Here is a 24,244-nt window from a genome sequence, read left to right on the forward strand (position 1 = left end):
GGACGGGGGCGGGACGGGGGCGGGACGGGGCGGGGCTTCGGGTCAGCTGACCCAGGCGGGCGCAGGCAGAGCCCAGAAGCCGGGACCCGCGGCGGAACTTGACACGGTGAGTGGGAATTGAGGTTGGGGGCAAGCCTGAAGGCGCGCGGGTCGGGACTCTGGGGCGTCGCGGCCACATCTTTCCAACTACTTCTTACAGCCCCTGGACTGTTTTGGGGCTTCTGTCCCCTCCTTGCGGCGCGAGATCCGCAGACGAGGCTCTGGGCCGGGATTAGCTGGACCCTCAGAAGCATACGTCCCCCTCCTGAGCATGGTCTCGGACCAGCCTGGCCAGGGTTTGGGGGGTCTGGGTCCTCTTTTCACCTCCTGGTTCCGGCGGACGGGCCCCATCGTTTCCGACGGCTTTGTTTTCCCCAGGGCAGGCAGGGGAGGGGGCCTCGCGGCGTTTGAGCGCTGATCCCAGCAGCTGCCCTGTCATTATCCCTGCCAAACAGGTGGCCCGCTCTGGTCTTAGTCACCAGGTGGCCAAGGACTCGGAGGCCTGGAGGGGGTGGGCCGCCAGTGGGGACTCCCCTCCCCTCCACCTACGAGGTGGTTTTACAGGGATCCCAGATTACTCTCCCCTGCTCAGGCCTGGGACGAGTTGGGAAGTGTGTACGTGGGGAGGCTGGGTTTGGAAGTGTTGGGACTGGCGCCCGTCTTGTCCCTGCAACCCTTAACCAAAGGCTGGTTTGTCCCATGGTCTCAGGGAAGGTGGTGGGGGGACATGGTACAACCAAAGCAGAGTAATACTCATCCCTGGCTATTCCTACTGAGTGTTTACTCTCTGCCAGGCTCCATTCTAATCCCTTGGCCTGGATCCTGTCATTTAATTCTGCGGTCGGCCTAGGAGGTGGGTACATAGGTTATCCCCCCATTGTATAGACTGGAATTCTGAGGCTGTCACTTGCCCTGGAATTCTATGCTGTGGGCATTAAGCAGGTCAGTTCCCTAGTGCTCTCTCCTCAAACTTGGGTCATCTGAGCTCACAGCTAGTTTGTTTGTTTCCTTCCTTCCCTGTCTATCCCTCTTTCTCTGTCCCTCTCCTTCCTTTTCCTGTCTGTCTCCCTCTTTCTCTGTCTCCTCTCTCTTCCTCAGCACTGTCTGAACCTTTACTGTGCAGCTGGTCTTGCTGGCCCTGAGAGTCAGTCATGGCTAGGGTGAAGGGAGGGGTGTGGACTTGAGGAGCCAGAGTAGCTGAGGACTGTGATAAGCATTCTTCAGCTTTGTGAAGGGGGAGGGAAGAGGTGACAGGTGTCTTCCAGCCAGCCTTTGCAAGGCATCTTTGAGATGGCATGTTAGAACTGTGTCTCCTTACCAGGACTTCCAGGGGGAGGACACTCCTAAGGGAAAAGACCACATGTGCAGAAGCCTGGAGGCCTGCTGCTTCCCTGGGAAGCTCTCACGGGAAGCATCTCCCTGACTCATCTTGGAATCCGGTAGGAGAGCTTAGGTGTGGCCCGAGATGCCTTCTCCAGTGTAGGTCTTCCCAAAGCATGGCCAAGTGCATCAGAATCAGCTGGGGTTGCCTTTTTTTTTTTTTAAGGGTTTACTTTTTTTTTTTTTTAAGATTTTTTATTTATTTATTTGACAGAGAGAGATCACAAGTAGGCAGAGGGGCAGGCAGAGAGAGAGAGAGGAGGAAGCGGGCTCTCTGCGATGCGGGTCTCGATCCCAGGACCCTGGGATCATGACCTGAGCTGAAGGCCGAGGCTTTAACCCACTGAGCCACTCAGGCGCCCCTTTAAGGGTTTACTTTTAAGCAATCTCTGTACCCAACTTGGGGCTTGAACTCACAACCCTGAGATCAAGAGTTGCACGGTCTACGAGATAAACCAGTCAGGCGCCCCTGGGGTTGCTTCTGAAGTCCAGAGGCACTGAGCCTGAATTCTGGGCACGTGCTCTCTGTGGTTCCAAGGCGCCCACCCCTGCTGTGGTCCTTGTCAAATCTCTGGATGCAGTCAAACTGTTGCAACCCTGTACATCCATCCTCACAGTGCTGTCTGACCAGGAGGTGGGCCCATTCCCAGAACCCAGGCCTGGGGCCAGGCTGACTCTCTAGCTGGGTCAGGACCTCCAGATGATGGGCCCTGTGTGCAGCTGCCCCCAGAGGACAGCCCCTTCTGGTTGGGATTCAGGCGTGTCTCAGTGTCCCCAGCTGTGCTTATGCCCTGTGCGAGATCAGGGAGCACCTGCCCTGTGCTCTGGGCCCTGTGAGCCAAGCTACAATCATCCAGGTACCCCCTTCCCTCACTGGGCAGGCGTTCCCTTCATTTCCTCCCTCACCTGGTGGAAAGGGAGTGAGAGCGTGGCCACAGGGTGTTCGAGCTCCTGGCCTCTCATCCTCACGACACCCCCCTGCATGGCTTGGTCAGGCCCGGGGCTGAGAGTCTTCCTTACCTGCATTTCATCTCTACCACCAACCCCAAGGAGCCAGTGTCATCAGTCCCATTTCACAGACAGGCTCAAACAGGTTCCTCGCTCAGGCAGGGCGACCCAACCGTACCTGGAACATGGGGGCAGTCTCCCCCAGCTCGCAGGAAAATTACGAGGGTGTCAGTGTATTACAGTGGGGAGAGGGAGCGGCACACTCAGAATCTGTAAAAAAGGGCGTTGGGGGGTGACCGGGGGACAAAAGAACTTGCTTTTTTTTTTTTTTTTAAGATTTTAATTATTTATTGACAGAGAGCATGAGCACACAAGCAGGGGGAGCAGTAGGCAGAGGGAGAAATGGAAGGTAGCTGGAGAGGATCCCAGTAAAGCCTCTGAGCCTCTGAGCATGGGGGACACACACACACACACACACCCGCCTTCTGGCTGCTGGGGCGCTTGGACAGTCAGCCAGACCACAGGCTGGGGAGGGGGGTCCTACCACATCCAGGTAAAGAAGCGCCTGAGGCAGCATGGCACGGTGGCTAGGAGTCGGGGTTTGGGGCCCATCCTGGGTTTGGCTCCTGCCTCTGCCGCTTCCTGGCTGGGTGCAAGTCACTTCCCTGGTTCCTTGGATATATTTGGAGCTCCCCCGCCCCCTTCATGCCCCTTCAGGGCAAAATGAGTAAAATGCCTGCAAGGTATTTAGCCCAGGGCTGGTGAAGAGCTTCGTAATCAGGGGCTGTGGTGAGTCTCGCCTGGTGGAGATGGCGCCGTCTGGCTCCGCTTTCTGTCCCTTCTCTGGGACTGTCGCACAGACAGTGAGTGCTATAGTCACTGTGCAGGCTGCCAGGGCATCGGGAGGGGGACTTTCCTGCCTGCCCTGCAACCAGCCACTTTGGGCTTTGAACGGGGAAGTGGCCCTGGTCGCCTGGTACCCTATCCCGCCCACGCTGCTCCTGGAGAATTCTGCTTGAGTGCCAGCCATCTGTGCAAGCCCTGGACCCACCTGGCTCTTATTCTCCATCTGCCTTCTCTGACCCTCTGTAGGTGACAGTCCTACTTTCTTTTCTTTCTTTTTTAAATTTTTAAAAATTTATTTATTTATTTATTTGACAGAGAGACACAGTGAGAGAGGGAACACAAGTAAGGGAAAGTGGGAACTGAGCAGGGAGCCCGATGTGGGGCTTGATCCCAGGACCCTGGGGTCATGACCTGAGCCGAAGGCAGACACTTAATGACTGAGCCACCCAGGTACCCCAGTCCTACTTTCAGTGAGAAAATACTTAATGGGGGCTGGTCTCTATAGATGTAATTTACAGAACAAGAGATCAGAAACAATGTAAACATTGGAGAGTTGTAACAAAGTGATGCTGTGGGTTCATTGTATGAATTCATATAAGGGGCAGGACTTGAGGGAGACACTGTGAGGACCCCTTTTACAGATGAGGGAACTGAGGCACAGGGAGGCTGAGGCATTTGCCCAGAGTCGCAGCACTGACCAGTGCTAAAAAAACTGGCATTTGGACACACTTGTCCCTGACCGCTGATCTAGCACTGTCCCCGCACAGGTGGTGTGTGTACTTGAAGCTGATTGTGCCCTCCGGTTCAGAGGCTCAGTCTGTGCCGGGCAATGAAACTGGGGGTGGGCGTTGCTGGAGGTGGTGCTGACAGGATCCAGACCTGCCGAGGCTAAAGGCCCCCTTTCTTTCTCCCTGTACAGTCCTCCCCACATCCTGCGGCAGCCATGGTCTGGAAGAAACTGGGCCCCGGCAACTTCTCCGACTGCCCCAATGGCTCCCGCCGGTGGATATGGGACGTGTTCGGCGAATGCGCCCAGGACGGCTGGGATGAGGCCAGTGTGGGCCTGGGCTTGATCTCGATTGTCTGTTTTGCAGCATCCACCTTCCCGTGAGTGGTGGCAGGGGGGTGGGACCAGGACAGGGGAGCGGGTTGGGGCCATGGCTTCAGGCATTGCCTGGAGGAGAGGTCTGTCCGACCTGCCTTGGGCCTCTCCAGACTCAAGGCCAAACGGACTCCTTCCTCCACTCCCACTCACTGATTTCCAGCACACCCTGGAGGACCCTACCCTGAAGCCCGGCCTAGGCCCCACCTTGTGCTGGCCAAGGCCAACACACAGGTGACAGTAACAGTATTAACCCTTGCTGTTTGTTCAGTGCACGCTACATACCTCAGTTCTGAGCACTTGTCATGTTTTTACCTCGTTTAAGCCTCATAACCGTGTAACTGTCCCTACTTAGGAGGGAACGGAAAGCCAGAGAGGCTAAGTCACTTGCTCTAGGTTGTACTGCTAAGAGAGAAAGCAGGGGTTGGGAGGGCTGCCATGCCTTGTCCTGTGACAGTCTGGTGATGGGTGGGCAAGCGTGATTACAAGAGAGTGTGACCACTGTTGTGACTGAGGAACAGGGACACGCTGTGACCTGGGGGAGTCACTTTGCTGCTCTGTACCTCAGCTTGCTCATCTGTAAAATGGGCACGGTGTTGATGACCTCCCAGGCTTGCCGTGACGACGGCACGAAGGACCTGGGGCCTTTGCACCATGTGGGCACAGTCCTGTGGCTGGTTGGAGGGGGTGGGCATTAGGGGCCCCCCGGGGAGAAGGGAGGTCGAAGAGGTCACCGAGGACACTGTGCCGTGAGGCTTCTCCACTGTTAGGAAATGGGTGCTTTATCCTGAGGGAGAAAGATAAGGCTTTAATCAGGAGCTCAGCATTTTCTAAAAATGGCTTTATGGAGAGATAGTCCACATACCATAGAATTAGTCCATTTACATGTATAATTCAGTGTTTTTAGTGTATCCGCAGAGTTGTATAACCAATGCCAAAATCCGTTTTAGAATACTTCCATCACCCTAAAAAGAAACCCCCAAAGAAATGAGTCATCCCTGATTTCGCCCGGAGCTCCTAGCCCTGGGCAACTACCCCTCTTCCTCCTGTTGCTGTAGATTTGCCGACTCTGGACATTTCCTGTAAATGGAATCAGAGAGCATGTTAAAGTCCAGCTTCTTCCCCTTAACAGAACCTCTTCAAGACTTTCCTGTGCAGTCGCTGTAATGTTCCCCGTGCAACAGGCCACCATTTACTCAGCCGGTTGCTGATAAATGTGGCTTTGTCTCTACTGTGAACATTCCTGTGCAAGTTTCTGTGGGCACATATGTTTTGACTTCTCTTGGGTATATGCTTACGTAGTGAAATTGCTGGGTCATGGGGTAATGCTATGTTTAATCTTTCAAAGATGTTTAAAAAAACATTGTTAAGTCCGGTTTCATGATTTGGCCTAGCCCTAGTGATGTCATTTGGGGCCTCTGGTTTTCTTTTTTCCTTTTTCTTTTTTAATGTGTTCAAGGAGCAAGTTTATTTATTTATTTTTTATTATGATCTTTTAAGATTTTATTTATTTATTTATTTGAGAGAGACAGGAGAAAGAGGGAGCATAAACATGGGGAGCTTCAGAGGGAAGGAGAAGCAGATGCTCCCCTGAGCAGGGAGCCCCGTGCCGGACTTGATTCCAGGACCATGGGATCATGACCTGAGGTGAAGACAGATGCTTCACCAACTGAGCCCCCCAGGCACCCCTGGTTTTCTATGTATGTGTGTGTGTGTGCATGCATATATATATATATATATATTTTTTTTAAGATTTTATTTTTTTTTTTGAGATTTTATTTATTTATTTGACAGACAGAAATCACAAGTAGGCAGAGAGGCAGGCAGAGAGAGAAGAGGAAGCAGGCTCCCTGCAGAGCAGAGAGCCTGATGCGGGGCTTGATCCCAGGATGCTGGGATCATGACCCAAGCCGAAGGCAGAGGCTTTAACCCACTGAGCCACCCAGGCGCCCCTTTATTTTATTTTTTTAAGTAATCTTTACATCCAACATGGGGTTCGAACTCACAACTCCGAGATCAAGAGTCTCGTGCTCCACAGACTCTGCCAGCCAGCCTGGTGCCTTCTGTGGTTTTCTTTCTAACAGGGAACCGTCAGACCGGTTTTCAAAGTGGCTTCACCATTTCCATTCCCTTGCGTGTGAGGTTCCAGTGCGTCCATATCCTCATCGAGGCGTACTTTCTGTCTTTTTTTATTATACTTTATTTGACAGAGATCACAAGTAGGCAAAGAGGCAGGTGGGGGGGTGGGGAGCAGGCTCCCCACTGAGCAGAGAGCCCCATGCTGGGCTTGATCCCAGGCCCTGAGACCATGACCTGAGCTAAAGGCAGAGGCTTAACCCATTGAGCCACCCAGGTGCCCTATTTTTTTTTTTTTTTTAAGATTTTACTTATTTATTTGACAGCGAGAGAGCACAAGCAGGGGCAACAGTACAGGGAGAGGGAGAAGCAGGCTCCCAGTTGAGCCAGGAGCCCCATGTGGGGCTCGATCCCAGGACCCTAGGATCAGGACCTGAGCTGAAGGCAGAGCCTTAACCATGAGCCACGCAGGCGCCCCCATTTGTCTATTTTTCAATTACATTATTTGCCCTTTTGTTGTTAAATTGTAAGAGTTCTCTCTCTCTTTTTTTCTTTTTATGATTTTATTTATTTATTTACGAGAGAGAGCGCACGAATGGTGGGGAGGGGCAGAGGGAGAGGGAGAAGCAGGCCCCCAGCTGAGCAAGGAGCCTGATGTGGGGCTCCATCCCAAGACCCCGAGATCATGACCTGAGCTGAAGGCAAACCCTGAACCGACTGAGCCACCCAGGCGTCTTCAGTTGCAAATGTTCCTTATATATTCTGGATACAACAGCGTCATGATTTGCAAGCATTTTCTCCCATTCTCTGGTTCTCTTTTCGCTTTCTTGATTGCGTCCTCGGAAGCACAGAAGTTCTGCATTTGGATGATGTCCCGCTTATCTCTTTTTATCTTTTTTGCTTGTGCTTTTGGTGTCATATCTAAAAAAACATCGATGCCTTATCCAAGTGACAGAGATTTACCCTGATTGTAACCGGGGCACAGGGGCACAAGAGCATCTGGCTCTGGCGGGGAGGCGGGTAGCCAGATCCAGTTCAGCCACTCGCCGCCGACCAAATCCAACGGCAGAGACGCGAGTGGTGGTGGAGCGAGAAAGCGGTTTATCTCTGTGAGGCCAACACCAGGAGACCCACAAGCTGGCGTAGACTGTCTCACAAGTGCTGACAGTCCTTCCAGAATTATATAAGGAAAGTTGGGGACGATGGCCGGTTGGTAACATGCAGTGGGGCGGTGAAGTCTGGTCAGTCATGGTCATGGGCTCAGTCACTCCAGATCTCCCAGACACAGGACGGTCCTGGTTGCTTGAGGAGGTAGTTCCACTTCCCTTCCTGGGATCCTTTGCCCACGGGGTCTTCTGCCTGAGTTAAGGAATAAACTAGAAAGAAGAACTTTATCAATTAGAAAGTTCGAGGTCAAGGAGCAGCTGGGTGGTTCACTCAGGTAAGCCTCCGACTCTAGAATTTGACTCAGGTCTTGATGTCAGGGTGGTGAGGTCAAGCCCTGTGCTGGGTGTGAAGTGTACTTAAAAATCAAGTATAGAAAGTTTGAGGTCAGAGTGGGGCTAGTCAAGCCCTCTTGCGTTATCTTTTCCTTGAACAGTTTTATAGATTGACCTGATTTTGATGCCAGTGCCCATGTGTATTTTTTCCCACACCGCCACACAGTGAACGCCATTCAGACACTGTATACCCTGGGTCAGCATCAGATCCCACAGGCAAAGGGCTCAGTCTCACAGGACTGCCCCTCCCCCTTCAGAGGTCAGTCACAAGTTCAGGTTGTCACTTCTGCTTCTGACAGGTGTGGACCGGCTATAGACTGGAGGTCCCAACAAAGCCCCTGCTTGGGTTTGATTAATTTGCTGGAGCAGCTCATGGAAGTCAGAGAAACTTGACTCAGTAGATCACTGGTGTTTTACGAAGGGATACAGGGAAGAGCCAGATGGGAGAGATGCACGGGGCTGAGGATGCGGGCGGGGCGCCAGGAGCTTTTGGTTCCTCTCCCGGGGCGCCACTCTCCCTGAGCACGTTCACTGACCCAGAAGCTCTCTCTGAACCTATCCATTCGAGTTCTTCTGGAGGCTTCGCTGCACAGGAATGATGGATGACATCATTGGCCAGTGGTGATTGAACTCCGTCTCCGGCCCCTCTCCGCTCCCCGGAGGTCAGGGGAATGGGACTGAAAGTTCCAAGGGTTTCATCACATCATGGCAGCCAGCCCGCATCTTTAGGGCACACTGAGGCTTTCCAAAAGTCACCTCATTAACTAACAAATGCACCTTTATTGCTCAAATCACTTAGGAAATTCCAAGAGTTTTAGGAACTCTCTGCCAGGGATGAGGTGAAAACCAAATATATTCTTTTCTTTTCTTTCTTCTCTTTTCTCTCTTTTTTTCTTTTTCCTTTTCTTTTCCCTTTTCTTTCTTTCCTTTTCCTTTCTTTCAGCAGAGCGAGAGGGAGAGAGAGAATCGTAAGCAGCTCCAAGCCCAGCATGGAGCCCCAAGTGGGGCTCCATCTCAGAACCCTGAGATCATGACCTGAGCCAAAATCAAGTCTCTGATACTTAACCGACAAAATCCTCCTGACTAAATTTGAAGATACAGTCTGTGTTATCAAGCCATTAAGGAATTGGGCAGCATCCCGTCTAGCAAACAGAGATGTTCCCGAGAGTTTTATAAAATGGAAGGTTTTATAGGAAAGAGGCTGGGTACGAAATGACTGGGGGAGGAAGGATTATATCAGGCAAGTTCACTTTCCTGCAGGGGGTCTTAGTAGATGATCTCATCTTCCTTTGTGGGGCATAGAGAGGGCCCGTGTGATAGATTACCTCATGACTACCGGCCAGAAAATTCCTGACCCATTAAGGCTACATTTCTGTGTGATTAGGTTAGTTATTAAGCCTCTGTTTGTTGATTTGGCCTAAGCGACTCCCATCTTGGGCCTGTGGTTTTCTTTTTCATGGGTTTTTGCTACAGTTTGAGTTATATTTTGTGTATGGTATGGGGTAGGGGTCCAGTCTCATTCTTTTGCATGGAGATGTCTGGTTGTCCCAGTACCCGGTGTTTCAAAGGCGTTCTTTTCCCCATGGAGTTATCCTACTACCTCATTGTGGACTTGACATTTTCATTGAATTAGCTTGTTCCCGGCGCCATAGTAGGTATGTTGCAAGTAAACAAAACAGATGCTTTCCTTGCCTTTGCAGAGTTTCCAATCCAGCCATCCTTAAAAGGCCGTCTGGGAGTCATAGGGAGGACTGGAGGGACAGGAAGCGAGATTTGAGGCAGGAAGGCCAAATCGCATGTCCTAGAAGGGGCTTTAAGGGCCACAGGCTACACCTTCATTAGGGGCCTCCCTGGTGCCAGACCTGAGCTGGACACTCTTCTTGCCCTCAGGAGGCTTGAGTCCAGGAGAGACTAGGATGTCCTGTGGTACCAAGGAGGAAGTAGGGGACACTGGCGAGCTTGTGTCAAGGCAGGCCTGGGGGAGGAAGTGAGATTTCCTGAGCCATGGAAGACAAAGGGGAAGAGGAGGGGGGAGACTGGCTGCTGGTGAGTCTGGAGAAAGGGAAATAGGTCCCCCTTGGGGGCGGCGGCAGGGGGACAGCTGGCCCTGGAGGCTCCCCGGAAGAGCAGCGGGAGGCTCGAAATGATTGCAGCCAGCCGGGGGCTTTAGAAAGATCCTTGAGAGGGATGACAGATTCAGGGGGAACGAAGCTTGGGTAGGACACAGAGGCACGCAGACTGGGTGGGAGGGGGGGGGGGGGGGGGTGGGAGGGTGTCCACGGGAGGAGGAGGAGGAAGAAGCTTGGCCATGGGAAGGACCAGGGCCATACCTGGCATTCTCAGTTTCTGACTCGGGTCTTGGGGAAGATTAAGTGCCATTTAGTCCCCCTTTAATTAAATACACACAGACGAGGGATGCCCGGGTGGCTCTGTCGGGTAAACAGCTGACTCTTAGTTTCGGCTCAGGTCATATCGGGCCTGGAGCTCAGCCCCTGCTTGGGATTCTCTCCCTCTGCCATGCCCCTCTTGTGCTCTAGCTCGCTCTCTCTCAAATAAATAAATACATCCTTTTTTTTTTTTTTTTAAGATTTTATTTATTTATTTATTTGACAGAGAGAGATCACAAGCAGGCAGAGAGGCAAGCAGAGAGAGAGGAGGAAGCAGGCTCCCTGCTAGGCAGAGAGCCCAATGCGGGGCTCGATCCCAGGACCCTGAGATCATGACCTGAGCTGAAGGCAGCGGCTTAACCCACTGAGCCACCCAGATGCCCCAATAAATACATCTTTATAAAAAAATTTAAAAAGATTTCTTTCTCTCCCTCTGCCTTTCCCTGCTCTCTAATATATGTATATGTGTGTGTGTGTTTGTATATATTATATATATATATAAATATATATGTTAAACAGAAAAAGAGTAAATGGCAGTTGCATAGAGGTGCAGAGAGACTGGAGAGGGAGGGCTCAGGGTCTGGCTGTAATCCTGGCTTCTGGCCTCCATGTGCCCTGAGTCTCCCTGCCCCAGGAGGAGCCTCGGGACTAGACCTGCCCTGGGTTGGTGGGGGGGTAGTCTGCAGGACTGAAGGAGTTCATAGTCAGACCTCTGCCTGAAACCCTTTAACACCTGTTGTCAGCCTGGAGCTCGTGCTGACACTTGGCCTTTGAGGAAAAACCACCAGGGGTGCCTGGGTGGCTCAATGGGTTAAAACCTCTACCTTCAGCTTGGGTCATGATCCCAAGGTCCTGGGATCGAGCCCTGCATTGGGCTCTCTGCTTAGCAGGGAGCCTGCTTCCCTCTCTCTCTCTGCCTGCCTCTCTGCCTACTTGTGATCTTTGTCTGTCAAATAAATAAATACAATCTTAAAAAAACAAAAAAAAACAACCAAAATACAAACTACCAGGTTATCCAAAGCCCTGAGGTCAAACTCAGGCCATCGCCCAGCCCTGCCACATTGCCCTTTGAAGGCCACAGGCTGTGGTTTGGCCTATCTTATCATCAGCCGCTCCTGAAGATAGGGCAGCGCCAGGCCGCAGGTCCCTGCCACAGCCACCCCCCTTCCCCTCCATGGAAGAAAGAATGCAGGGTCCCTGTGACGCGTCTCAGGGCCTGACACAAAACGCCAGGTCCCTGCTGGGAGACTCTAGGGTGCTCTGGAGGGGAGTCTCAGGAATGCTATGGATGCTTCTGGAAAGATGCGGCTGCCGCTGAGTTCCCTGGTTGGAAGAGAATCTGCGGGTGAGAATCCCCAAGGGGCACCGAGAGGCTCCCGCAGCTCCCCCTGCCAGCAGGATGGGCTCACAGGTGACGTCCCTGCCTCCCTGGCCCGGGCCCCCTCCTGCCCTGAGCCTGCGTCTCCTTCCTCGGCCGCAGCCAGTACATCAAAGCCTGCAGGACGGGCAACATGGACCAGGCGCTGTCTCTGTGGTTCCTTTTGGGCTGGATTGGAGGGGATTCCTGCAACCTCATCGGCTCCTTCCTCGCTGACCAGCTGCCCCTGCAGGTGGGTCTGACGCGGGGCTGGGGCGGGGCGGGGCGGGGCAGGCCGCCTGGGACAACCATGGCAGAGGGAGGACCCCACCCGGTCCAAACCAGAGCCCTCCCTTGAGCTCCGAGTCCCACTCTGCCCTGATGAGGAGCGCCGGCCACCTCTCCTCCCTCCGTCCAGGCCGGGCCCTCTGCTGTGGGCTAGACAGAGGAGGAGACAGAAGGTCCGAGAGGTGAAATAGGCTGGTCGGCCCCACAGCCGCTGACGGGCTCCCACTCCTCTTGCAGACCTACACGGCGGTGTACTACGTGCTGGCGGACCTGGTGATGCTGTCCCTCTACTTTCACTACAAGTTTAAGAAGCGCCCCTCTCTGTGTGCGTGTGGGGCGTGGAGCAATGGGAGGGGCGCGAGGCAATGGGAGGGGCGCGGGAGGAAGTGGGCTTCCCATTGTGCAGTGATCAGCGCAGCAACGGGCCTTATCTGCAAGCAGGTGTCCCAGAGCGCAGAGAGGGAGGCTGGAGGATGGCTCGTGCATCCGGGCGCGACCACAGGGACCTCCCTCCTCTTGAGGCTCATTCCACAAATGGGGCTTCAGCTGCTCCTCCGTACCTGGCCCTGGGCTTGGAGCTAAGGAGACGAGGACGAGGACACCGGTCTCAGCTGCCCTTGAGGATTGAGAGGGGGCGGGAGTGGAGGGCAGATGGAGGCACTTGGGGGTGGGGCTGTCTCACGAGCATTTCTGCTCTGGGTGATCCTCTCCTGCCCTTGTGTCTCCTTTACGACTCGAGGAGAAGGGTGCTACTACACCCATCCTACAGAGGAGGCATTAAAGCTCAGAGAGGTTGGGTTACTTGCCCGGAGTCACACAGCCACGGAAGGGCAAGGCCAGGACTCAAGTCGTGCCCGGTTTGCTGCCTCTGCTACCTGACCTCGGCTTCCCCCACGTCTCCTGTCCAGTGTCTACCCCCATCAATTCTGCGCTGCTGTTCATCTTGGGGATGGCGTGTGCTGCCCCACTGCTGAGGACCACAGGCCCTGTGGCCGCCCGGAGGGAGGTCTTCCGGGGTCGGACGCTCCTGTCAGTGGAGCCGGGCAGTAAGGTGAGGTGTGGGTCAGTGACGGTGGAGTGCGGCCGGGGGGGGCCGGCGGGCTGGGGGGGACTGGCTCATCCCCAGGGCACTGTCCTCTGGCCCCGCCCGGGCCCTGAGCGGCGCCTGCCCTCTCAGCCCTTCACTCAGCAGGAGATCATCGGCTTCGTCATCGGCTCAGTCTCCAGCATGCTCTACCTGCTTTCCCGGCTGCCTCAGATCCGCACCAACGTGAGCCTGGGGCCGGGGCAGGGGGTCCTCCGGGTCAAGGGGTGGGGTCATGGTGCGGAAGGTCTGGGTTCAAACTCACCGTTGGCTTGGGCAAGTGAATCCAGTTCTCCAGCCCTCAGTTTCGGCCTCTGTGAAGTGGGCACAGGTGAGGCCGGTCTCGAGGGGCACAGGTGCCCTGTGTGTGTCTCAGAGAATCAGGAGTCCGGTGAGGGGGCAGAGGCTCAGCCGACAGTCCCGAGAGGAGGGGAGCAAGGGGCGTGCTGGGGCCGGGGAGGCTGGCGGGGCAGTGAGGGGTGCTGGGGCAGGAGAGGCGGCCGTCGGCGGGGGCCCCGGGCAGGGCGCGGCCGGTCTCCGCGGACCCGGGACAGGTCGTGGGCATGCTCGCCGGGCACATGGTGAGAAACGTGCCCAGACCCTGCTCAGTGGGACGGGGCAGCGCGGCAGGAGCCCCGTCCCAGGCCTCTCGTCCTTGCCCCCCACCCCCAGTTCCTGAGGAAGTCCACGCGGGGTGTCTCCTACTCGCTGTTCGCCTTGGTGATGCTGGGGAACACGCTGTACGGGCTGAGCGTGCTGCTCAAAAACCCGGAGGTGGGCGAGAGCGAGGGCAGCTACGTGCTGCACCACCTGCCCTGGCTCGTGGGCAGCCTGGGCGTGCTGCTGCTCGACACTGTTGTATCCTTTGCGGTGGGGACGGAGGTTGCGGGGTGGGTGGGGTGGGGGCAGGGGAGGAGGCGGGCACAGCATCGCTGCAGGCGGCTTCAGCACCCACCCACCCTGCACCCGTCCATGCGCCCGCCCATCCATCCAGAGTGAACCTCCACGGGCCCAGCACCCCGCTAGGTGCCAGATCCGGCAGCGAGCAAGAACCGAGTGGCCCAGGAAGCTCCCGGCTCGGGGCGGAGGTGGTCCGCACACGCTTCACCGCGGTGGTGCTGGGCACTGCAGGGAAACCTGCCTGGTGTCACCCCAGGGGCTGTCTTAGTTTAGAAGCTCAGCCAGGGACCCTGCAGTGCCGTTTGAAGCGCCTGGAGGAGAAGAGCGGAGTCAGGCAAAGGCAAGGGAGGGGTGCTTCCGACTCAGCCTATGCCAAGGCCCTGAGGAATCTGGGGAAATCAGTCCCTCCAGGCCAGAGGAGTACAAGCTGGACCCTGGAGGAAGCTGTCCCGAGAGCCTCATGGGAGGGGGCTGTAGCTTGAGACCTTGGCGTCTCAGGGAGGGCTGGGGTGAGAGGGAGGAAAGAGCGTGGCCGTCTTAGCCTCCGCTCGGTTTGGCCTTGACTTTGGCCCCCCAGATCTCCATACAGTTCCTGATATACAGGGACACGGCCACCTCCTCGGAGCGCCAGCCCCTCCTCCCCAGTTGACCCGGACCCAGGCCAAGCCCAGGACAACGGGGATCTCCAGACGCTGCTCCCAAGAAGGGACTAGTGCGGGGCAGACATGGTGCTGCTGACCCTGGAGTGGGCCGTGCAGGCAGCCGGGGGTGCCTTAAGGGCCCGGCCCAGGCACCTCCCCCACCTCCGGAACCTGCTGGGTGACTCTTCCAGGAACCCTGACTGATGGACTCTTCAGGGGGGCAGGGCGTGGGGAACGAGGGGGGTGCTGGGGCTCGTCCCCCCCGAGACACACCCCTAGAATCTGAGACTGCTGTCCCTGGGAGCCCCCATGGGGGCTGCAGCTGAGACCTCGGCTCCTCCAAAGGCAGTGGGCGCCCCCCAACTCCCCTCCTTCCGTCTGCCCACGCACACACACACACACACACACCCCTGGAGCGGGTGTGGTTGTCGCCAGTGTCCGCAGACAGCGCAGTAAATGGCCCCTCCCAGCGAGGCATCTTTCTGGTGCTCCTTCCCCGAGGTGCTGCGGTCTAGGCTGCGCTGGGCAGCCGCGGTGCACAGGGATCCGGGCCCCAGCTTCCAGGTCCCAGGTGGGGGTCTAGAGGCTGAGATGTGGCAGAGCCAAACAGGAGCAGACTGTCCCGCCTCCAGGGGACCTCGGGTTCCAGGACCTGGTTCTCTTTAACAGAATCCACACCCGCGGCTGAGGATCCAGCAGCGAGAATGACGGGGTCCCAGCCCCTCAGTGCTCAGGAAGCAGCAGGGGAAAAAAAAAAAAGTTAAGGTTCAGATCTTGGTTCTGCCTCTTAGCTTCTCTGTGCCTCAGTTACCTCATCTGTGAAATGGGTGTAATTAGCAGAAGTTAGTCCCAAAGTCTGGCATGTAGTAAGCGTACCATAAAGGTTAGCTTTGGTAATTTTCAGTTGGAGGAGAGGCACTTGCAGATCTCCCTGCAGATCAGAGACCTTCCTGGAGGAGGGTGACATGCAGGAGATCACGTGTGTGTGTGTGTGTGCGCACGCGCGCACGCGCACATGCGCGTGATAGGCAGAGGATGGAGGTGCAGCAGCAGTGGGAAGGGAGGAGAGGACAGGGCTCAGGCCTGAGCTCTGGTCCTGGACCCCAACTTCACTCTGTCTCCCAGACCCCGTTCTGAGTCCACTTACTGGCCATGCATCTTTGGGTGCCTGAGGGCTGGTCAGGGAGAGAAGCTGTGGCTCTTCCTGCCCGAGGGACAGGAAGGAGCTCACGGGGGTGGGGGAGGCCCACAGGCCAGTTTGGTGCCACATAGATCGGCAGAGAGTATCCTCCACCAGGCCCGGCTGTGCTGGGCATCTGTGAGGGGGGCGACCGGGCTCTGGTCCTTGTCAGGGAGCGAAGATGGTCGCCCGAGCCTGGGGGTGAGGGCTTTGACCAGAAGATACAAAGTGCCATCAGAATGAGGAGACTCCGCGAAGAAGGCTTCTCGGAGGAGGGGCCCTGGGGTCAATCCTGAAGACGGAGGGGAGTCAGGAAGGGGGAAGGGCGTGCCCAGGTGTGGAGCTGGGGCCGCTGGAAAGCCAGGCTGGGTCGTGGAGCAGGGGCCGGGGCAGTGGCTTACAGCAGGTTGGGGAAAAGAAGGCAGGAATTGGGATCTGGGGAGACCTCAGAGCTGCCTCTGAGGTTCAGGTGGGCAGTGAGGCCAAGTTGGGCCAGTCTGCCGTGTGCCTGTCCTGGTCGTGCCTGCGGAGCCCTGTGTGTACCCTGGCACCGGGCCGGTCTTTGATGAGTGCTGCTTGTATGCTGGGCAGGGTGATATGGGGTCGGTGCAATTAGGATGGCCAGTTTCCAGATGGAAAACAGGCTTCGAGGGATCAAGCAGCTTGCTCACGGCGGAGCAGCTTTTTGAACCCCATTCTGTCCCTCATCCCACACCTGCCCGGGACTAGGGCTCTCGGAGTCCCCTCCCTGGCTAGGGGTCCAGAGGGCAGGGCTGTGGGCTACACAGCTTCTCCTTGCGGGCAGCCCAACTTTGGGGGCTTAGGCTCCCTTCCTCCTTCCTGGAGCCCCCAGGCCCTCCCCGGCGAAGCTGCCCCCAGGTGCCAGCTGGCTCTCGCTTGGGCCTTCTTGGGGCACCCTCGCCAGCCATCTTCTGGCTCCCCCCAGGGCCAGGACCTTGCTTGATGTGTTACCGGGGACTCCCTCACCATAGCGGTGAGCACCCCAAGTGCGGGCCTCAGTCAGAGCCGCCTGAGAGAGAGGACGGGTCACAGCCCTGTCCGGAGGACCTTGCCTCGTGAAGGTGGCCTCCTCACTTCCTCCCGGGAAGCACCGGTCTGCGGGGCCATAGCTCTTGCTTTTCTGCCATGCCCAGTCGGCGCTGAGCCACGGTTCTTCCTCCCAAAGGAGGCCCGGGTCTGATGGCTGTGGCCCAGGCAGTACCCTGTCCGACAGAGGAGGGAGTGCTGGTGGTGGAGTGTTTAGGCTCCAGCGCCTGCCGCCGCCACCACCACCACCGGGCAAGAGGCAGGTACGGGATGGCGACATGAGTATCGCCGGTGCCCGGACCCCCCAGCTTCTTCCGGCAGCTCCCCCACATGGACGGGGCCAGGTGGGCAGGCCTGGGTGGGGAGCCCGGGGAGACTTCCCTCCCCCCCCCCCCCCCCGGGTGCACACCTCTTAGCTCGCTGCAGGCAGGGGGTGGCCGGGAGGGGTGAGCGCTCCCACCTAACCCGCAGGCTCGGCGGCATTCTGCTTCCAGGTTTCAGGCCAGACTCAGCCAAGAGGGGCACCACCTTTGTCACTTGTCGGGTGTCCTTGTCCGGAAGGGAGTCTCTCTCTGGACACTCAGGGGGAGCAGGAGGTTGGACCAGTCACCCCAAAAGAGCCCTCGCTTGGCTCTTGACTCTCCCTTGAATGAGATGCCGTGTGTGCAAAGGCCTCTCACAGCGCCTGGTCCCCGTGTCCCCCGAATCCTGGCGGGGACAGGAAGAGCTGGCGGGCAGGTAGCAGTCTCCTAGGAAGCAGAAGGACCCAGCGTGCATGTGGCCCCAGGCCCTTCCAGCCCAGGGTTCTTCAGTGAACTTAATGGGCTTCTTTAAGCCACAATTTGGATATGGCCTTGAGTCCCCAAAGTTGAGGAAGGGGAGCAACCTGCAGCTCACTGCCCTGTTCACCTCTTCTGCTGTTGGACTTGGCTTTCACTGTTGCTGAAAGGAGGGACCGCAGAGGCCGCTGGGTAGACAGCCAGGTGCTGACTTCTGTGACCAGCTGGCCCACCTGCCTCCCTTGAGTGCGCTGAGCGGATCCAGAGGAGGGTTAGCCCCACGGTGGGGGGCGGGGGGGATTGCCCTCTGCTGCGGGTTAACTCCATGCACCTGAGTACTACCGCCCAGTCCCCCAGCCCCGTGACAGCCCAAGGACACAGCCACCCACGGGGATCTCTGCGCAGCACACCGGAAGTGCTCTGGGAAGACCAGTTTTTTATCAGTACTTCCCCACGCCCAACAGTGTGGGCAGACGTCTGTCCCGCTCACCCAGCCCACAGTAGGTGCTCAGTAAATGTCTGAGTGAGTGAATGCCCGACACAACGGCCGTCAGGGAGCCTCCGTCTGGTTGAAGGTACCAGGCATGGAACCCACGATCGTGGAACTGCTGAGTGTGTGCCCTCGACGTGGGGCGAGAGCGTGCTGTAGGAGCTCTGTCTCAAGACCGCTATTTGAGAAAGGATCAAGTCAGCGATGACTAAATTCGCATGGGAAGTTATGGGTATAGATATACTTCATCTTGCAACATTTCTGCTCACTTGTAGTCATTGCAGATGACCCAGACGCCCAGTATGCGTGAGGAACTGTCAATGGTTTCATTCCCTGGGCGGGTCGAAGATCCGTTGTATGCGACACAGGCTCTTCGTTCTAGGAAGCACTAACGGAGCATTTACTTTGAAAAGTTGCACAAAGTGGGCCGCTGGTTCGGTCGTGGAGCTTGTGACTCCATCTTGGGGTTGGGGGCCTGGGTGGCTGTCAGTGAAGCGTCTGCCTTTGGCTCAGGTCATGATCCCAGGGTCGTGGGATGGAGCCTTGAGACCCTTATGTTGGGCTCCCTGCTCAGAGGGGAGCCTGCTTCTCTGCCTCCCCACTCTATCTCTGTTGCACTCTCTCTAATAAATGAAATCTTAAAAAAAAAAAGTTGCATAAAAAAGGTAGAGAACAGTGGTAGGAGAGTCTATGAAGTGATTAAAAAAAAATTATTTGACAGAGTAGGGAGAGCAGGAGAGGGAGAAGCACACTCCCCACTGGGCAGGGAGCCCGATGCAGGACTCCATCCCAAGACCCTGGGATCATGACCTGAGCCAAAGGCAGACACTTAACGGAGTCAGTCAGGTGCCCCAGAAATTTTTAAAAATATTTATTTATTTGAGAGGGAGAGAGGGCGTGCGCAACACACTAGTGTGTGTGGCGGCGGGGCAGAGGGAGAGGGACAAGCAGAAGGACAAGCAGACTCGTTGCTGAGCTCAGAGCCTGATGCAAGGCTCAGTCTCATGGCCTCAGGTCACGGTCAAGATCCTTCAGGATCAGGATCTGAGTCGAAATCAAGAGTCGGATGCTTCACTGACTGAGCCACCCAGGTGCCCCTGAAGTAATATTTTGAAAGACACAAAGTAAGGATAGAAAATTAAAAATAAAACATTAAAAATATTTGTACCACATTTCAATTTTAGAAACTTAAATTCTTTAAATTATGAGCTTATATGTTTATATTCTGAACTTCATCTTTTTAAACAGTGAATTGGAGTGTTGGTCATGCGAATTATAACCAATGTTTTTATGAAACAAAAATAACACCAACTTCTGAGATCAGACGAGATCATGACCTGAGCCGAAGGCAGTGGCTTAACCCACTGAGCCACCCAGGCGCCCCCCCCCCTTTTTTTTTTTTAAGATTTTATTTATTTATTTGACAGAGATCACAAGCAGGCAGAGAGACAGGCAGAGAGAGAGGAGGAAGCAGGCTCCCTGCTGAGTAGAGAGCCCGATGCGGGGCTCGATCCCAGGACCCTGGGATCATAACACCAACTTCTTTGAAAGAAATTACTTTTTTTTTTGAAAGATTTTATTTATTTGACATACAGAGATCGCAAGTAGGCAGAGAGGCAGGCAGAGAGAGAGGGGGAAGCAGGCTTCCTGCTGAGCAGAGAGCCTGATGTGGGGCTCGATCCCAGGACCCTGAGATCATTACATGAACCACCAGGTGCCCCAAGAAATTACCTGTTTAATAGATCATCTGCTTCCTAAGGGTGGAAGACAGAATTGCAAACTCAGTGACGAAGCCCTCAGTCCAAACATTTGCAGCAAAGCTGGTCGGTTCTGGTTGAAGGAACAAGCTGACAAGGTATGATTAAGTAATCTGCTTTTCCTGCTGAAAGTTTTACATATTTTAGTTATATTGAGAAAATAATGATGAAGCATTTTCACTTCTATGATAATTTTTTTTTTTTTAGATTTTATTTATTTGACAGACAGAGATCACAAGCAGGCAGAGGCAGGCAGAGAGAGAGAGAGAGGAAGAAGGCTCCCTGCCGAGCAGAGACCCTGACTTGGGGCTCAATCCCAGGACCCTGGAATCATGGCCTGAGCCGAAGGCAGATGCTTTAACCCACTGAGCCACCCAGGCGCCCCTGTGATAGGTAAATTTTAACATTTATTTAACTTACTGTTTGGAATGAGACATACTTTATTTTTAAAAAATTGGAAGCCAAATAAAAGCTTAAAAAAAAAAAAAAAAAAGCGGCACCTGGGTGGCTCAGTGGGTTAAAGCCTCTGCCTTCGGCTCAGGTCATGATCTCAGAGTTCTGGCATCGAGCCCCGCATCAGGCTCTCTGCTCAGCGGGAAGCCTGCTTCCTCCTCTCTCTCTCTGCCTACTTGTGATCTTTGTCTGTCAAATAAATAAATAAAATCTTAAAAAAAAAAAAATTGAAGCCTTGGGCGCCTGGGGGGGCTCAGCTGGTGAAGCAGCCAGCTCTGGGTTTCAGCTCCGGTCATGATCTTGGGGTCACGTGATCGAGCCCCCTGCGCGGGCTCCTGGCTCAGCTTGGAGTCTGCTTGCCCCGCCCACCCTCTGCTCCTCCCTCTCCCCGGCTCATGTTCTCTCTCTCAAATGAAATCAAATCTTTTTTTTTTTTTTAAAGATTTTATTTGTTTATTTGACAGAGATCACAGTAGACAGAGGCAGGCAGAGAGAGGGAAGCAGGCTCCCTGCTGAGCAGAAAGCCCCATGTGGGACTCTATCCAAGGACCCTGAGATCATGACCTGAGCCGAAAGCAGAGGCTTTAACCCACTGAGCCACCCAGGCGCCCTGAAATCAAATCTTTAAAAAGTTTTGCAGCTTTTGCTGTAGATGCTTCATCACCAAGAGAACAGGAGGAAAAGCTGGTCTTCTCTTGGAATTCTAAAACAGGCAGGAGGGGCCAGTGAGGGATAGTGGGGTCAGGGGGGGTGGAGTGCACATCCCGCCCCTCTACCCCGCTTCCTGTGAAGTGGGGGTAGACCTGTCAGCCCCTTGGGCATGTGGTTGGGGGGGGGTGTCAGCGCCCATGCCAGCCCCCAGGAGCCCTTTCTCCTTAGTTCGCTGGTTGCCAGGAGCAGAAGCCCACCTGTTGAGCGAGAACGCCTGCCGCAGAGGATGCATGGGGCTCCCCGCGGAGAGGGAAAGGGAGCCCGTGGCATCTGGAAAGACAGAGGCCAAGTCTGCGCCAGGGATCCTGCGAGCAGGAAACCCTCCCTGTGGGAATGAAACTCAGAGTCTGTCCGGCGAGAGCTCCCTGGTTTGGGCAGGGGTCACATCCGCAGCAGGTAGCACTAGAGGCCCAGCGCACGGTGCCCGCTCCCCGCAGCGGTGGAGGTGCCACACAGTGTCTCCTTAGTCCAGGATGCGAATGAATGACAGTTTGGACACAGCGAATCTTGAAACAGGGTCCCAGAAGGCCCTCTGTGAAGGCTCCAAGGGGCTGACTTGGGGACACTGTGGGGAGGGGTGGAAGGGCCTTGGACAGCCCAGCTTGTCCCCTGAGGCCTCATGCTCTTGAGGCCACCACCCGTCCAGGGGTGCCAACTGGGTGCAGGCTTCACCCCAGAGCCAGGGTGTGAGCCCTCCGGACCGGCTGCACGGCCGCCTGCTGTCAGTGGGGAGAGCAGGGACAGTCCCTGCCGGCTGCGAGGATGGGTTTGGGGCATGCAGGCGTCCCACACGCCCAGGGTGTTTGCAGAAATGAGGGGTCTGGGGAGTCCACACCCAGAGTGACAGAATGACGTGGGGATGCCCAGGTCTTCCGGGGCACGTGGCGCTGGAGCAGGACTTGGGGAGCTGAGCGGCAGCCCCGGGCTCCGGAAGGGGCCCTCTTGTCCCCGCTCACAGCACAGGTCCCGCCGCTGTGGTGTGGGTCCCACCTGCGTCTGCCCGGCTCCCGCCTGGGGCCACGGATGCTTGCGAAGGGAGGCGGGTGAGAAAGAACACGAGGCCAGTGCTAACTGCGTCCCAGTTTCTGTTTGTTTATTTATTTTTTTTTCTTTTTTTTTTAAGTATGGAAGCTCAAGTATAAGATGTAGATTTTTTTTAAGCTTTACAAAAAAACAAAATAAAACAAAAAACTCCTTTTGCATTCCGTAAAAATTGAAAGAAAGCACCTGGCCAGAGAGCGGACAGTCAGCAGGCCCCACCCCCGCACCCCCACCACGTGGTCTCCGTGGGACAGGGTTCAAGTCCGTGCAGGACAAAGCGGAGGGCCACCCCCTTTCTCCCGGAGCTGTCCCCTGTCCCCCAGCCCCAACCCCAAGCTACTCCCAAACACACGTGGAATCAGATTTCCAGTTTTTCTTCTCTCTTTCACACACCACAGTTAGTTCATAAAATTTTTTTGTTTTACATTTTTTACACCAATGTAACAAAAAGGTGGGAAGGAAGGGGAGATGGACAGTATTTTATGCCGATAAACGGGTGGGGGGCAGGTCGGGGGCCGGGGCAAACACGAACACGCGGTCTCTGCAGAAACGCGGAGAGTTCGGACAGCAAAACGTGGTGGGAAGGAGGCCTCGGAGACGGAGGGTGTTGACTGGGCTTTATTCTCGGGGGGAGACGGCGCCGTGCGGTCGGTGAAGCCGGTGTTACAGGACCTGGTGGGGAGGCGCAGGGCGAGGAAGGGAGCAGAAGACGAGTTCTCTAAGAAAGGAAACTAACGAGCGTGTGGCGCGTCCTGGTAGCCCGGAGCCGAGCTCTAACACTGCTGCTTTCTCTTCAAGGCCTCCACCAGGTCGTTCTTAAGAGCTTCTTGCTTTGATTTGTCTGCGAAAGTCTGCACAGACCTGCCAGGGAGGAAAGGAGTCCATCAGGCCGTGTACTGGGCAGGGGCGCTGCAGTGCTGGGGCCGGGCTGGGCCCCACGGTGGGTGGTGCCGGAGAGGGGCTGAGGGCCACAGTGCCCCAGACACGCACCACCCCCCACCGGCCCCTCACCAGGCCCCACAGGGGAGGTGCACAGCCCACCTGGACGGCTGCTCACCTCTGCAACAGGCTGGGGCGGGGGGCGCCCACTGGAGCCACCAGCACCCTAATCACTTCTCTGGGTGCAGGTCCCAAAGTCAGCCTGAAGCAGAAGGGGGCTCCTGGGCTTCCCCCTCATCACATCCCTGCCCGGTAGAAGCAGCCCGCTGCTAACCCCCCCCATGTGCAGGGGGACAGAGGTCCACCCACTGAACATTTGAGACCTTCTGGACAGCTGAGCAGACTGGGTTCACGTCCAGGGGGGCTCCTGTAGGGCAGGCACCATCAACTTGAACTCGGCCAAGAAACTCCCCTGGCCTGGATTTCCAGAGGCAGTATGGGACTGAGCTAAGGGGCCCTGGGTCACCGCCACCAAATCCAGGATTCGTGGGGGCAGGCTGACGTGCGTGCACTTGACGTGGCTGCTCACACTCTTCCCCAAAGCGAGCAGCCGCCCAGCTCCGCGGGGCCGGACAGTCCACGCAGCGCTTCCCACACATCCTCCTTTTCCTCTTACGGCGTCCTGGAGGGGGGGGCGGTCTTCCTGGTGTCCCCAGTTCACAGATGAGGACACGAAGGCTTCGGGAAACGCCCCCTGATGATGCCCTGAATGGTCACTCTGTCCAAATGACCCTTCATGTCGACAAACCAAGCACTGACTCGACTACTCATAAACTTTCCAACAGTTCCGCAGCAGCAGACAAGAGGGGTCTGGTGGGAAAAGTGCGGACATCAGGCCCCTCAGGAATCCCAGGCTCCGTGTGCGCTGGCCATGAGGAGGGGTGGGAAGGAGGGGCCAAAAAACAATCCTCAACGTCCCCGAATGGGTCAAGTAGTGCCGAGGAGAGGATCATCCCCAGCTCAGTTCTGGCTACTCCCTCCCGGACACGCACCGGAAGTGGCCTCCCCACGCTCCCAGAGGGCACAGGCAAGACCATCCCCGCGCCGCTAGAAACTCTCACGAGTGCTGTCATTTTTTAACATTTCTGAACACCTGTCCTGGTGGCCCCTGGCTCTACGGTGGCAAAGGAAGGGTCGGCACCAGCCCTGGCAGTCCACTTCGTGCTTCAGGAAAAGCCCCCCGCGGAAGGCCGTGGCAACTCGCTCAGCATCCTGGCTGGCGCGGGTGCTGCCTCTTCTGGAGGGAGAAGCCAAGCAGAGCTGTGCCCAGCCCTCAACCCCCACCAGGGAGAAAGTTCCA

The 24,244-nt window shown here is 56.0% G+C and overlaps 2 protein-coding genes across 5 annotated transcripts in view; one reads left to right on the forward strand and one right to left on the reverse strand.

The window, feature by feature from the left end:
- Positions 1-29: 29 nt before the first annotated feature.
- SLC66A1 (solute carrier family 66 member 1) lies at positions 30-22,771 on the forward strand. 3 transcript variants are annotated; one of them, XM_059376435.1, is made up of 8 exons: positions 30-106; positions 4,133-4,320; positions 11,758-11,887; positions 12,160-12,247; positions 12,831-12,973; positions 13,100-13,192; positions 13,679-13,864; positions 14,484-22,771. In XM_059376435.1, the coding sequence occupies exons 2-8, from the start codon at positions 4,157-4,159 to the stop codon at positions 14,553-14,555; spliced, it is 876 nt and encodes a 291-aa protein (XP_059232418.1). In that variant the 5' UTR covers positions 30-106; positions 4,133-4,156; the 3' UTR covers positions 14,556-22,771. The 3 variants fall into 3 exon arrangements, with proteins under 3 accessions (XP_059232418.1, XP_059232417.1, XP_059232419.1); XM_059376434.1 differs by lacking the exon at positions 30-106 and adding an exon at positions 1,361-1,478; XM_059376436.1 differs by lacking the exon at positions 30-106 and adding an exon at positions 3,320-3,455.
- CAPZB (capping actin protein of muscle Z-line subunit beta) overlaps positions 22,033-24,244 on the reverse strand; it is a 125,885-nt gene continuing 123,673 nt past the window's right edge. Inside the window, exon 9 of one of the 2 annotated variants that reach the window (XM_059376438.1) lies at positions 22,033-22,866. In XM_059376438.1, coding sequence (XP_059232421.1) covers positions 22,779-22,866 — 88 coding nt within the window. In that variant the 3' untranslated portion in view covers positions 22,033-22,778. The remainder of the gene's footprint in view (positions 22,867-24,244) is intronic. The other variant, XM_059376437.1, reaches the window with a different exon arrangement.

The sequence above is a fragment of the Mustela nigripes genome, chromosome 14 (genome assembly GCF_022355385.1).
Source record: "Mustela nigripes isolate SB6536 chromosome 14, MUSNIG.SB6536, whole genome shotgun sequence".
Taxonomy (NCBI): Eukaryota; Metazoa; Chordata; class Mammalia; order Carnivora; family Mustelidae; genus Mustela; species Mustela nigripes.